This window comes from Lutjanus erythropterus, chromosome 3 (genome assembly GCF_056507025.1).
Source record: "Lutjanus erythropterus isolate fLutEry1 chromosome 3, fLutEry1.hap2, whole genome shotgun sequence".
NCBI lineage: Eukaryota > Metazoa > Chordata > Actinopteri > Lutjaniformes > Lutjanidae > Lutjanus > Lutjanus erythropterus.
The window spans coordinates 45704783-45718847 of NC_139319.1; the positions used below are offsets into that span (position 1 = coordinate 45704783).

Genomic DNA, 14065 nt, shown 5'->3' on the forward strand with positions numbered 1-14065 from the left:
TGATTCCACTTCAGGAGAGACTTAATGTTCTCTGTCATTAGATGGGAAAATATATGTGCATATGCACTGTAGAAACAAAAATGTTGAGAACACCCATTTTTGAGTTTTGAGCTCAACTCAAGTTGAAAGTTTTACTAACTAATAAAGTTTTGTTGAGATAATTTACTTTTCTTCTTTAGATAAACTGGAATTTTTGAGTTTGTATTTCAGGAATTATTGAGTAAACTCTTTGAAGTGAAAGTGAATAATGGTCAATAATTTCATTTGCAACCATTTTCCAATTTTCAAGCCTTCCAATAATGACAGTTCAGGTCCACAGCTCACAGTGAACATTTTTTAGGCTTAAAAAAAATCTCAGATTCAAGTTTATTACTAAACCTTGTTTATTTCAAAACCCGAGTTTGAGTTGAGCTGAGTCAAAACTCAAAAGTCTAGTGAAGGCAGCTGCCTTGAAATTTTGAGTTTTTCAATTTAAGTGTAATGGTATCAGCATCAGCAATCACGTAAAATGAGTTGGAAAATATTGAAATATCAGATATCGGCAAAAAATCCAATAATGTGCATCGCTTTGAATGAATAAATTATTAGCTAATTTTTATTCTGAATTCACACATTATTCACACAGATTAAATGTCTTAACTGACCATTAATACATCAAATACAAATAACTGTAATCTGTTTATTTGACTTTATTTGACTTGAAATGTGCAGTTAAAATCCAGAGTAGAACATAATATAATTTAACCTCTTTCTATGACTTACATAATTTGAGCTGTAAGTGATAACATTTGAATTGTACTAGTAAAGTTACAGAGTGCTTTTGGATACTTCACTGGGCATACTGTACAGTAGAATGCCAGTAAAAGTACAGAGGTTGCGGTCGCTGTCTGCCCAGACCCAGGACTCAGCTTCCATGTGCACAGCAACCCGGTCTCCTTTCTGAAGAAGCAGCACGACACCATTGGATCCGTTATCAGTGATGTCAGAGGCGGTCGGGTGCTCGGCGGTGCCCACGACAGCCTCACCGTTCTTGTACAAGAGTAAAAATCCAGGGTTTCCTCCGTTAGCATGAGTGTAGAGGGTGAAGTGATATACTCCGCCGACTGGAGCTGTAAAGACTCCTGGACGGGATGTGCGAAGACAAAAAAGAGGGTGATGAGTCATTTTAAAAATAATGTTATTTGCAGGAACAGGGAGGCATGAAGCATTAACACATTGTGACAGGATTTGCCAAATGAGAAGAATCACAGTTGTTATATTTACATTAACAAGTGCACAGGCGAGAATTGACCACAGCAGCGACAAGGCAAGAAAAGAAAAACTCCCTGAAAGTCCACAGTATGCTTATATGAGCAGGTCCATAGAATAATATAGGAAGAAATGAGACAAAAAAAACAACAACACGCTTTTAATAGAGACTGAGTTAAATTGGAAGACATAAGTTGCAAGTTAGGAGCTAGACAAAAGTATTTTATTTATCTATGTTTTCAAATCCCTCGTGCTGAATGAATGTATATGGCATTGAGCCCACATGTGAAAAATAAGGATGCTGTAAAATAATTTTGTGGTTTCTAGCCTCCCCAGCTGAAAGTGGAAGATTTGACTCATTAGTTGGAGACCCCTCAGTCAGCTGAGATTCTTCAAGTCGATTATCTCTTTTCTCCTTTTGTCAGTGTGCATTACAATTACAGGATAAACCAGACAGAAGCTTGCAAAATCAACAGGGATGACAATTGATGAAGAATTTAAAATATATTTTTATTTTAAAAAAATGTAACGTAACGTAACAACAAGTACTGATGAGAGAAGGTGAAATGAGTGGTCGGTAAAGTTTCTATTCATGTTTTTTTTAACCTGCATCATTGCAAACAGACCAGTGCAACAGCATGATAGGCTGTAAACATTACAAAGTCTCTAAATCACCACAAAATTAACTGTGATGGAAGAGGAGAAAAGTGAAAAGGTTATGCACTGTACTGTCAACCACTTCACAAGAGCGCATCAGATCGTCATCATCAACTTCATTCAAACCCGACAGAAACAAAATAAAATTTACCCCAAAACATCCTTGGCCATCTTTCCTACGTTCCAACAATCACCAACTCACCTTTGGTCAAAATAAACCCTTCATTTGTGGCATTAAGGAGCGTGCAATGCAGCTGATGCACACTTTCACTTTCTCTGACTGTGTAATGTTTTCATATCATATCAAAAAAAGGCATTAAAACTCATGTCATTGTGGTAAAACATACTCATGACGGCTGATATAGGAAGCACTGAAGTGGAAAAAAAAAAGAACAAATTGTTGACAGCCAAATCTGATTCAGCTGAATTAAAATCTTAGCCCTTATGATAACACAAATAGCATCCTGCAGTACATTACCTGTTGTGGGATCATAGCTGTCACCAATGTTGGTGATGACTTTCTTGTAGATAAGAGTGGTCTCTGTCTCAAAAGGCCCAATGTGCATTTGGTTCTCTTCCAGCGCAGCTGAGAAGGCCACTTTATCTGTTAATGAAAAAGAAATATAAATGCTTAAAAAATTCTAAAGCTATATTTACCCAGTGTCTATTGTTTGTGTATTAATAAATCAAAATTCCCATGTTGATATGTAATTAATTTACCTTCAGTCATTGTTGTCGTCACCTCTTCCACTGCTGCAAATGCTTGGTCAACCTTATTCTTCAACTCCTCTTGTACACTTTGATTTGTTTCCAGTTTGGCTTCCAACTCTATAATGAAAATGCATTAATCAAGTCAGAGACATGACACAAAAACTTAAACACTGCCTTTTTTAATGAAAGGAAAAATATGTTTTAAGAAAAAAATGATACTGAGCAACAGCATAATACAAAATATTTAGTGTGTGCAGTAACTTTCTGATGTCTGACACATTTAAGTATACACATGCAGTAACAGGGGACAGAAATATGAGCAAACGTGACAGAATATTAACAGAAACCTTTAAAGCCATATTTGATGATACCAAAGCAGTACAGGTGTTTACAGTGGCTCAGTCATGTTTGCTTGCCTTGATCAGCTGTTTGAAGTGCCTCCATGTTGGTCTCTGTTGTTTCAAGCTTTGCGTTCAGCTCCTGGCCCAGAATCTCAGCGGCGTTCAGTCTAGATTTCAACTCTGAGGGAGCAGTGACAGAGATTAAGAACAGTATGAACTACCTGTTAAAATTATGGTAATAAGTAAAAGATGGTATTTGTGCATACATTTTTTTTTTACCTTGATTTATTTTCTCTACTGCTTCCACTTGTCTTTCGGTATCATCAAGCCGTGTGTTCACCTCCTTGGCCAGAACCTCACTGGCTTCCACTCTGGACTTCAGCTCTAGTCAAAGATATGAGACGCAGCATGAAATCAGCCTTTATATCTCCTTTAAATCAGAGGAGAGATCAGAGGGTGCATAGTTTCAATTGCCTGAATTGCTCATTCATAATCAGATGTGATTTTCTACCTCGATGAGCAATCTTGAGAGCCTTCACCTCCCTCTCCGTGTCTGCAGTCTTCATCTTCAGCTCTTCACTCAGGCTCTCAGATACTCCCAGTCTTGTTGCCATTTCTATCAGAGTAGATTAGAGGAGTTAGACCTATCAAGCCATCAGTTAGGTGATCGTAAATTATCATGATGAGCAGAATGTGTGTAATGTACTGAATCAGCGCTGCAGGCATGTCTTTATTCTCTTTACCTTGATCAGCTCTATCGAGTGCCTGCACTTGTCTCAGCGCATCTTTAACGCTGATCTTAAGCTCCGCAGTCAGACTTTCACTGGCTGACAACCTGGAATTCAACCCTTTGGTTGAAGGGAGGGAATACACCATGATTTCTTTCATTCATTTGTTCCATTAGACAGTATAGCTTCATCTCAACTAAAGTGGAAAGCGGACTGTTAATCCCTTTGGAGATAAACAATGTTAACAAACCAGGAAAGGGTGAAAATGCTCTAACTTAATCATGAAAAGGTCATGGAAAATTCATAGACATTTCCATCAGGGTCTCCAGTGGGTAACCCTACAAATATGAATATCTTATATCCCATATGGCAGCTTAAAAAGAATTTCCACACTAGTTAACCTTCTGGCTTTACCTTGATCAGCAGTCTTCAACGCCTCCATCTCCGTCTCTGCGTTTCTAAGCCGGGATGTCAACTCCTTCTCCAAGCTCTCGCTGGACTCAAGTCTGGACTCAAACGCTGGCAGTCAAAATCTTAATTTCAACAGCTTCAATAGATTCCAAGAGTCTTTCATTTTCTGGTAGTGTACTTAGTATTTGCATGCATTTACTCACAATGTGATCACCACACTTGCCGACCCTCCCAATTTTCCCAGGAGACTCATTTTTCACTCCCCTGTCCCTGTTGCCTCCCAGCATCATAATTCTCCTGTATTTCTCCCGATTTCTGACATATCTTCATTTTCCCCTTTCATTGCCATAACCTGTTTCTGGCACTGTACAGTGTGTATAAGCCTACTTTTTCCACCCGGACAACAATACAGCTACACCAAACCAGACTTCTTAAGAAGAATTATGGTTTTGGACAAGAACATGCACTTTGAAAAATCTGCCACATCATTTTTAGGGGCAAGGAGAAAAAATAATTAAATAAATAAATGAATGAAAGAAAACTGAGAAATATTAGTTTATGCCAGATATGTACATGCTAGAGAGATGAATTATTCTATGTATACAAGTATTTATTCTTGAGTATTAAAAGTAAAATTAATGCGGTTGCATTATACTTAGTATTTTTAATTATTAAAAGCCACTAGAATGCAAGTAACAAAGTCTCTGAAACTCTTTTACATTTTTTTGTATTGAAATCTGCCCTATTTTTGAGGTCTGAAGCTCAGCAAGTATGGTGATCACATTAGTGCAGATACTATTGGTATTTGGGTTGGGATAGTCAGTGTGGCTTTTTGCACAGGTCTATAGCCTAGCATGGCAGAGACAGCAGTGCTATTTGCACCCGAATTGCAACTGAAAACTGAAAATAATAATAATAAAAAAAAACTGTAAATAACAGGTACCACTGGCATGTAATTTCATAGTACCGTCAAATCTTAGTCTCCCAGGGAAGGATTCAAACTCCACTCTCCTGTAGGAAAGCCTTGTGTTTAACCCATTCATCTACCACAGACTTTTATAAAGGGTTAGCTTGCTGCTTGTTTTAGCTAAAATAAGACAGTCGGTTGTCAATAGCCAAATAGCTGCTGTGTACCTATTCATTCCTGGGTACAAATAGACACTGATACAATAATCTCTGCATTTATTTATGTAGTTTTAATTTCTATCTGTAATTGTGCCACTAAGGTTCTTCAGCTTTGACCTCTGTGGCATTCAGCCTGGCCTCCAGTCCTGCTCATTGTACGGAGGAATAAAATCATCAAACACACAGATAATTCTGTAAAAATAATGTCCTGATCTTACTGCTCAAAAAGCAACAACTGTATATGGTTGTGTGTTTTTGGACATACCCATGTGGTCAAAATGCAGTTTATTTACCTTGATCAGCAGTCTGCAGCGCCTTCACATCTGCGCCCACATCTCCAAACTTATTCCCCAGCTCTGTCAGCCTGATGTTCAGTTCTATTTGTAAAAGAAAAAAGGCAAATTAATACTGCATGATTCTCCATTCACTTAAACTATAAATCATGGAGCGAAATTAGATGAGCCGAGGTGAGAAGAGATCTACTTTACTCCTCATAAATAATTGACTTGTTTTTTGTATCACGAGTCAGTGATTTGTTCATTTTTAACAGCGGGGATAACCCAAACCGTAACCCAACTTAACCCTAGGCTGCTGATATTTCAGAGCCATGGTCGGGGCCATAGATTCTAACTTGTGCAAACCTCAGTCAGATAAAGAATCAAGATTCACCTGAACAACCTTTCTGCCCCTGCAGTCTCTCTGCTGCTAGGGGACAGAGAGGGGGTGGTAGAGTAACAAGTATATTGTTTATTTTTTGTGGCGTTCCCCTTCATCCCCTCTCAAAATCGCCTACCGTGTATTACCTTTACTTTCTTTCTGTAGTTGTTCCACTCGTGTGTTTTGACCCTCCAGATTACTAGCATTCAGTCTGGCCTCCAGTCCTGTGAGGATGGGCGAAAGATCAGAATGGTTAGAAAAAATGAACAACCAAACAAAAACAAGCAAAGAACTAACTAACATATACAGTTGGCAGCTAATGTGAGAGGAATATAGTTGGGAGTTTACAGGCTCAGGGCTTGGAACTGATGATTTGTCCTTGCCCCTTTATGACTCATTCAAACATGCACAGGACCCATTTGTGGCTGAAAGCAATGCACCAGGCTTTTCGAGTGACTTCAGTGTAAACCCATCTGTGGCTGTATAAGACGTCCTGTGTTGCTGTCGTAGTGTAAAGAGGGAGAAGGTTCAGACATGGAGGAAATGGGGTGGAGGGATGGCTCAAACAAATACAGGACTTTCACCCATTGTTGTGAGTGGCTTCAGTGACGTTACATGATGTACGTAACGTGCCATAACGTGTCAAAACGTGTCATAACAACATAATTGTTGTAACCCAAAACATGGTTTTATCCTTAACCTAACTAAATAGGTTTTGTACCTAAACCTTACCAAACTGCATCTGGTTTACAGCGTTAATCTTGTGTTAAAAAGGGTACGTTGTGCTTCAGAATCAGATCTCAAGGGACGATGACAAATTGTCAATATATGACTAGTTGGGATGAAAACGTGTTGAAATTATTGTTTGAAAAGTAATTTTTCCCCAAAAAAATTAGAATTTGTATGAAAAATATGCTAATTCAACACATCAATGGCAAAGATACATCAGTTTAGAACAAAAACAAACCCAAAACATTTAATTTATATAACATACAAAGGGCTACCCATGAGTCTCTACTTAGCAACACATTACTGAAACATATTGGCCAGTTAGCTGTGTTGGAGTTAGCAAACACTCTCAGGAGCCACAGTGGATTGTTTTGTAATTTCGTGAGTGAGAGTCATAACTCTGACTCCACCTCAGAAACTATTGGTGAAAGTGCAGAGGGTGAGTCTAACCCAGCTAATGTTAGCCACTCTGCTGCCTTAGCAGCTATGGATAAGCACAAATGACAGAGGACACAAGTTGGGTTTCTCTTCTTCATATCTCTATCGTGGCCTTTTCGTCTCTTTACCTTGATCAACAGTCTTCAGCGCCTCCACCTCTGTTTCTGCATTTTTAAGCCGGACCTTCAGCTCCTTCTCTAGACTCTCACTGACCCCCAGCCTGGACTCAAACTCTGACAGATAAAATGATGAAACGAAAAAATACATATATATATTACAATGCAAATGTTTTCATTTGCATCACCAGATTTAACAACAACAAGGATGGTATGATGATTAAAGAAGGGGAGAGATAGGATAGGATGTGAGATGAAAGTCAAGTATCTTTACCTCGATGAGCAGTCTTTAACCTGTTGGCCAACACTCACAATTTGATTGCACTCATACAATATCCTCCACATTTGTTAAAGGAGAAATGTGTAAAATATTCACTGTAATAAATGTCAAAATCACCATGATATGTCATCAGAGATTAAGGAAAATGAATTGAAATACTCGCTTCACTGACAACAGTGTTACAACCACAGTGTCCTCCTTTTAAATTTCTCTCATTGGCCAGAATACTTGGCTATCGTTCACCTATTTTACATTAATTAGGGTTTGAATTAATGCCGAATGTTTGCTGAATGAGTAGTGTCTCTTCATGTTCTAAGAAATGATTCAGAATCTTATAGAAGGGGTAGATGTTTACAATAGTGAGATTGAGCAAAATGTGAATGGAGTTTGGCAGGCAGGTAATCCCTGAACACCATCTCCTGGGTCTGTGTAATTAATAGGGATTCAACCTATTTAACATACAGTCTATGGATCCAACTTGATATTTAGACTGCAGTACTCATTTTTGGAAGCACAATTTCCCCTTTAATGCACCTTTAATTTCCACCTGTAACTGTGCCACCAGGGTTCTTTGTGTCTCTGCCTGGACATCTGTGCCATTCAGTCTGTCCTCCAAGTCTGGTCATTAAATGGAGGAACAAAACATGAAAATATTTAGTCACACACATAATCGGACAAAAAAGCAGTCTCACATTCTTTTTCAAAAAGCAAAAACAAAATAGTCCTTCTATCTTTCATTCAGAATATATTGTGCACATACTGATGTAGATAATCATGCAGTATGAATGTAGTTCATTTACCTTGATCAGTAGCCTGCAGCGCCTTCACCTCTGAGTTCACGTCTCCGAGGCTATTTCCAAGTTCTGTCAGTCTGATATTCAACTCTATTTGTTAAAGATGAGGGAATAAATACTGCATGGCTTCAACCATTCAGTTGAAGACAAATCATGAGGTGAGATCAGAAGAGCTGAAATGAGATGAGGAGGAAATCTACTTTGCTAGCATTAATAATTGACTAGTTTGTTGTATTACCTCTGCTTTCCCGCTGCAGTTGTTGCACTCGTTTGCTTTGTCCCTCCAAATCACTGGCGTTCAGTCGGGCCTCCAGTTCTGCTCAGGGAGGATGGAATAAAGATGATCAGAGTAAACAAATGAAAACAGCATAAAAGAGTCAAAAATTCATGGATAAGATTTTGAATTTTTACTTCTGTACATATATATGCTGCAGTCATTGTGGAAGAAAAAGAGGAAGGAAGTTAACTTTATTGCTATATTCCAAAAAGAGAAACACTTCCCTGCTTCCTCCTGCTTCTGTTTTGTTTATAAGTGTTTCTAAAAAGGATCTCAATTTATATTTCATGCTGTGGATGAAGTTGCTTTACCTGTGTACTGACGCACGACCTGCTGCACCTGTTTCCTCTGCTCCTCTTCTTGCATCTCACTGACTCTCAGCCGGGCCTCGTGGTCTTTTTTTTTTTAACAATGGAAATAATGCAGTATCAAACTTTATTTTACAGTACACTAAGATAAAACAAGCTATATGTTTTATCAAATTAAACAAAAACTAGAAATAAAATGTCCTTTATTAGACAGTATTAGACATTTTATAAGACACTTATTAGACTTAATTAGATGATCATTAAAAACACATCACAACAGAACTGTACTGTTAACTTAAGTGTATTGTTTCCCACTTTAAGGGGGTAATTTTGTACACATTAGAACAAAACTGTACTGAAAAGTTAAGTATATTATTTATCCGTTAAAGACCCTTATTACTGGATAATTTAGGACACATTACAAGATACTGTACTATAAAGTAAAGAGTATTATTTCTCACTTAAAGACCATCATTAGAGAGTAATTTGGGACACATTACGACAGAACTGTACTGTAAACTAAAGACTATTGTTTCCCACTTCAGGACCCTCATTATAGGGTCATTTTGGACACTTGACAACAGAAATATACTGAAAACTAAAGTGTATTATTTATCCCTTAAAGACCCTTATTAGAGGGTAATGTGGGACACATTACAACGGAAATGTACCGTAAACTAAAGCAAAACATATGTAGCCATACATAAAGGTAGAGGAATATTTTGTCCATTTGCAACTGCACAGATTTATTCTAACTATTGTCTAATAAAGAACATACTTAATTTTTGTCTAATTTAACACAATGTATGGCTTGTTATGTCTTATTTGTGTTCTGTAAAATAACGTGTGACCAATGATTACATAGTTATTTTACATATGTATAATACATGTTATGTTTCTAATATATTTATGCTTTCACTTTCATTCTACCTGTATATCCTCTCTTCAGTGCCTCCACCTGTTCCCATAGTTCCTCCATCAGACTGTCAGTGAATCGCTTCACAGATGTCTGTTCTATACAGTGAATTACACAAATTATGTAATGCAGTATGAGTGAATTTGAATATATAAAATAGTAATACTCGATTTGCAGAAGATGCTGCTTACTACAATCACACTACCACACATACCCTGTACTTTCTGAAGTTGCACCAGTTGCTGTTTGGCATGTTGCAGCTCATTTCTCTGCTCATCCAAAACAGCCATCATCTCTCTGAGCAGAGTGAAGCTGTCTGCTTCAGCGATCTCATCCTGGGTAAATGTGATAGCAGTGAGCCTCTGTCCCAGGACGTTTGCCTCAGACAGGCAGCAGCCGAGCAGGACGAGTAAAACAAGCCTCATCTTTGTGGTCCGTGGGGCTGTGACACCTGGAAAGGGGCCAGCAGGTGGGGTTTTTAAGCTTTAGGTGAGCGTGTGAAAGGTTATGCAAGGTTTGTATGTCATTTACATGTAGTTGGCCATCTGAAGTTTATGAAACATGTCCACCAGGGTCAAGGATAGAGGTGATAAGAGGCTTTCATGTACTAAAAGACAGAAAACAGAAAAATAATTACATCACAACCTTGTAGGTTGTAACCTCATGTTCTAGTACATTCCAAATTAGAGATGTTGAGAGTCTAAACATTTTTCTAAAATACATACCTCAGATATTCAGCGTTAACTGTTTGAGATACATCAGCAAACCTGCGGTCGAATGAGTAAGTGTTTGTTTATGAGTCGTAAGAAATCCTTAATAATCTTTTAAAGAGAGTAGACTTTTAAGACAATTTAATTCAGCAATATTTTTTTTTGGAGTCTGGAAAGAAATATGTCCGACAGTCACTGAACTGTGAGTGTATTTTTGGAGCTTTACACTGACAGTTATAAACAGTTGATTAACTTAATAGGACCTGTCATATTTGTCATGGTCAAAGTATAATACTGGGCTTGTCTTGCACTCATGTAGGCTCAGGCCTCAATTATACTCCCAACTGACCCTACCTGAGTCCCTCCCCTTTCTGCTCTGTGGTCCAGTAACAGTTTACCAAGCTTGGTTCACAGTGGAACCTCTGTCAACTTTCTTCTTTCCTGTTTCCTGGACTTAGATATTCTACGTGGCTTGTTAAAGTTGCAAATGAGAATCATAGGTCAGGTCCCCCAGCAACATCTTTATAACATCTTCAAAATCTGGTTTTCTTTTCAACATATGGAGCTTTTCCACTGGCGCTTTTGGCTGTGTCAAGTCAAAACGATACCGTGCTAATTTGCATTTCCATTGCATTCCATCGTGCTGAACTGCACCGAGCCGTGCACTGAAGACCTCTCAGGCTCGTCTTCGCTTAAAAGACACACCTTCAAGCTGGTAGCCCTGTTGTAATGGAAATGCAAACCCCTGCTGTGCTGATCTGATGGGTCGAATCAAACCGAGTCGGGTCAGCTGTGTGTATGGAAAAGGGCCAACAGACGAGACGAGCGCTACTCTCAAATGGAACTCGTGAACTTATAAATACAACATGGGAAGTTGAACTCTCTAAGGAGAAGCTTTGAGCCAGGACGGGAAAGTTAAATTCAAGCCTTTAGTGCACATTTACAGACACGCCTGTCTTTATTACAGCCTGAGCTCTGGCTCAGCACTACTGTAGATTTAGCTTAGAATGTGAATGAAATGCCCTGATATTTGTTCCAACCATTCAAGATAATAGATAAAATAGTTTGTGGCCACAGTGATGTCATGTAGTCAACATTTTAACACAGTAAACATTGTTACATGATAGACAGAAATAGCAAGACAGCAGTTTAAGGTTATACAGACTTAGTTTAAAGGACCAGTGTGTATCCAGAGCCAGAGTTAGGTTTGTCCTGGGCTGCTATAGAAAAATGGAAGGCCCTTTGTAGACATAGGGTTCATTCTAAGGAAATGAAAACACAACTTTTCTCAGTTTCAGGTGAATATGCACTAATGAAAACATTGTGATAAATATTATTTTCCATTTCTGCCATTAGATCCTCCTAAACCCTTCACACTAGTCTGTTAAATAGACAGATGATGTGTATCTTTTCTATATTTTGGACATTTTTTGTATCTAGCTGTCTGTTGAACTGTAATTTATTGAAGAACTGATTAAGTCTATGACATTATATGAATGCTACATGACTGCTCTCTCTGCTTGTATAGCTCTCTTATAGTGACATTCAAAGACACGTTAGTGTACATGCAGTCAAGTCTGTGCACATGCTCGCCGTTGTATATGAGGGTTAACACGTGGATGTACTGCATGCCCAGCCGGCTCCCATCAGCCCTCAGGACAGCGTCATGACAGCGGCGTGCAGAGCTGGAGGCTGTTTGTCCGACCGACTGTGTGTGTGTATGTGTGTGTGTGTGCTCCCATGGGCAAAGCAGAGGTCAGGTGTTACACAGTGAAGGTTACAGAGCAATACAGAGCAGATCTGCTTTCACACACCTAGACACATTGGGTGTGTACGCTTCATGTGTGTGTGTGTATGTCTTGTTTCTTCACATACAGTATGTTGGCCATGTGTGAGTGTGTGTTACTGAGCTGGAGGAGAGTCCCACGGCAGCATGTGTGAGGTCAGATGTTAATCAGCAAAGGTCATAGAGCAATTTACCCTTTAACAGAACTGCTGTCACACACCTGCATTTGTTTATGTGGGTCACCATATTGTACTGTACTGTGTGTGTATGTGTGTGCATGAGTGTATGGTCTCAACATATGTGCCTGAGTGCTGTATGTGAGCCCAAATTGCACATGGCTGCACCGACTGCTGCTTCATGGCCGAAGACACTCCAGAGAAATGGTTGGACGTGTAAGTGGGTGTGAAGTGTAAACATGAGGGTTTTCTGACTGGTGTGAATGGGGGTCAAAGCGGATGAAAACACTAACCTTGGCCAATGTCAGAGAAACCCACAGGGAATTCCTCTGTCGCCAGAGAAATGTCACTGTTGAGGGAGGCTTCCTTAGGATATTGGGTGGATTTTTTTGTCAGAAATCCTTGTGTCTTTATCGGCTTTTTGGCTGTATAATTGTTCCCATTTATCAGTGAAAGTGAAGACAAATATGAGTGATGACATTCAGAAGGTTCAGATGGATTTGTCTCAACTTATAATAGACCTTCCTTAATGGACATTTCATTTTAAAGGGATAGTTTGGATTATTTGAAGTGAGGTTGTATCAGGTACTGGCAGAAGGAGTCCCAGTGTAGGAAGCTAAGCAATGGACAACTGTGGACTGGATCAAGAGTAAAACATGTTTTAGACACACCCTTTCTTAAGAGTTGAGACAAATCATGTCCTCCCAGAAATACAGAAAAAATTGTTAACAGAAACGGTCTAATTCCAATTTTTGGGTGAAAATGTGTTCTTTAAGGATATATGAAATTGTTGAAATTTTTTTAGAAAAAAAGACTGGTTTAAGAAAGGCGAGAGTATTTGTCTCAACCATAATATTGTTAGCCCTTCTAAATCTAAGTCTAAGATCCAAATCTCTTTTTTCTGTTTTATAAACAATGCAATGTGACATAATTTAGCACACTATAGTAAGTGTGCTAACATAAATCAAGTGGCAAAACAAAGCCAACAAACAACAAATCATGGTACCTGACAATCTAAGTTATAATAATAATGATAATGATAGTAATACAAACCTAATAATATTATAAATAAAGAGAGAAAAGAAAAAAGAGGGTGCTAAGCACATTTGAATAAAAAATTAGGAATATTGTGTACATTAAAAACTTAGACCAGACCTCATACAACCTGCCTCAGTAATGACTGGTTCTTGCTATTAGCAATTCGTAGGCAATATCCATCATCAGCTTTAACCATTCATCAAAAACAGGCTTCGTCTGACTCTTCCAGTGGCAAAGAACAATCCTTGAAGCGCTGATAAATCCTGCTAATGCAAGTCCAAATTTTTTGTTTGGATATACCTGCTGGTAAAAGAGACCCGTCCCCTAATAAGCACAGCCAGGAGGTTCTGGCAGTGGTTTATACAGTCACCTACCAATACGTTTGACTATGTGCTTCCACAAAGCAGAAACAAGTGAACAATCCCACAGGAAATAAAGAGAAGATCCTGGTTACGTTTGACACCTCCAGCAGAAATTATCCTCCTATCCTTTGAAGTTGAACTGGGGTATAATAATACCTGTGTATGATTTTGTAGTGTGTGAATTTTCCAAGAGCATCTCTAACTGACCAGTCTGCATCAGCTACTATAGTTTTACATGTGTCTTCTTCTGTTTGATT

At 38.6% G+C, this 14065-nt stretch overlaps 2 protein-coding genes across 7 annotated transcripts in view; one reads left to right on the plus strand and one right to left on the minus strand.

Annotated features, from left to right (window-relative positions):
• Positions 1-14065, plus strand: part of prkcaa (protein kinase C, alpha, a) — a 286081-nt gene that overhangs the window by 228983 nt on the left and 43033 nt on the right. The window lies entirely within an intron of this gene.
• On the minus strand, positions 499-10173 carry LOC146330907 (uncharacterized). Its single transcript, XM_084714374.1, has 17 exons — positions 9951-10173; positions 9751-9834; positions 8824-8907; positions 8474-8551; positions 8242-8325; positions 7976-8059; positions 7174-7278; positions 6025-6102; positions 5515-5598; positions 4100-4204; positions 3701-3805; positions 3469-3573; positions 3237-3341; positions 3033-3137; positions 2626-2733; positions 2384-2509; positions 499-1121 (listed from the first exon to the last, which is right to left on the minus strand). The coding sequence occupies exons 1-17, from the start codon at positions 10159-10161 to the stop codon at positions 808-810; spliced, it is 1965 nt and encodes a 654-aa protein (XP_084570500.1). The 5' UTR covers positions 10162-10173; the 3' UTR covers positions 499-807.

Excerpts from the sequence above, each read along its gene's own strand:
- LOC146330907 (XM_084714374.1), bottom strand. The coding sequence starts at position 10,161 with ATGAGGCTTGTTTTACTCGTCCTGCTCGGCTGCTGCCTGTCTGAGGCA. Across the intron at positions 3,342-3,468 it reads TCTCAAGATTGCTCATCGAG|AGCTGAAGTCCAGAGTGGAA; the intron begins GTAGAAAATCAC and ends ATCTTTGACTAG. Across the intron at positions 3,138-3,236 it reads AGTAGAGAAAATAAATCAAG|AGTTGAAATCTAGACTGAAC; the intron begins GTAAAAAAAAAA and ends CTGCTCCCTCAG.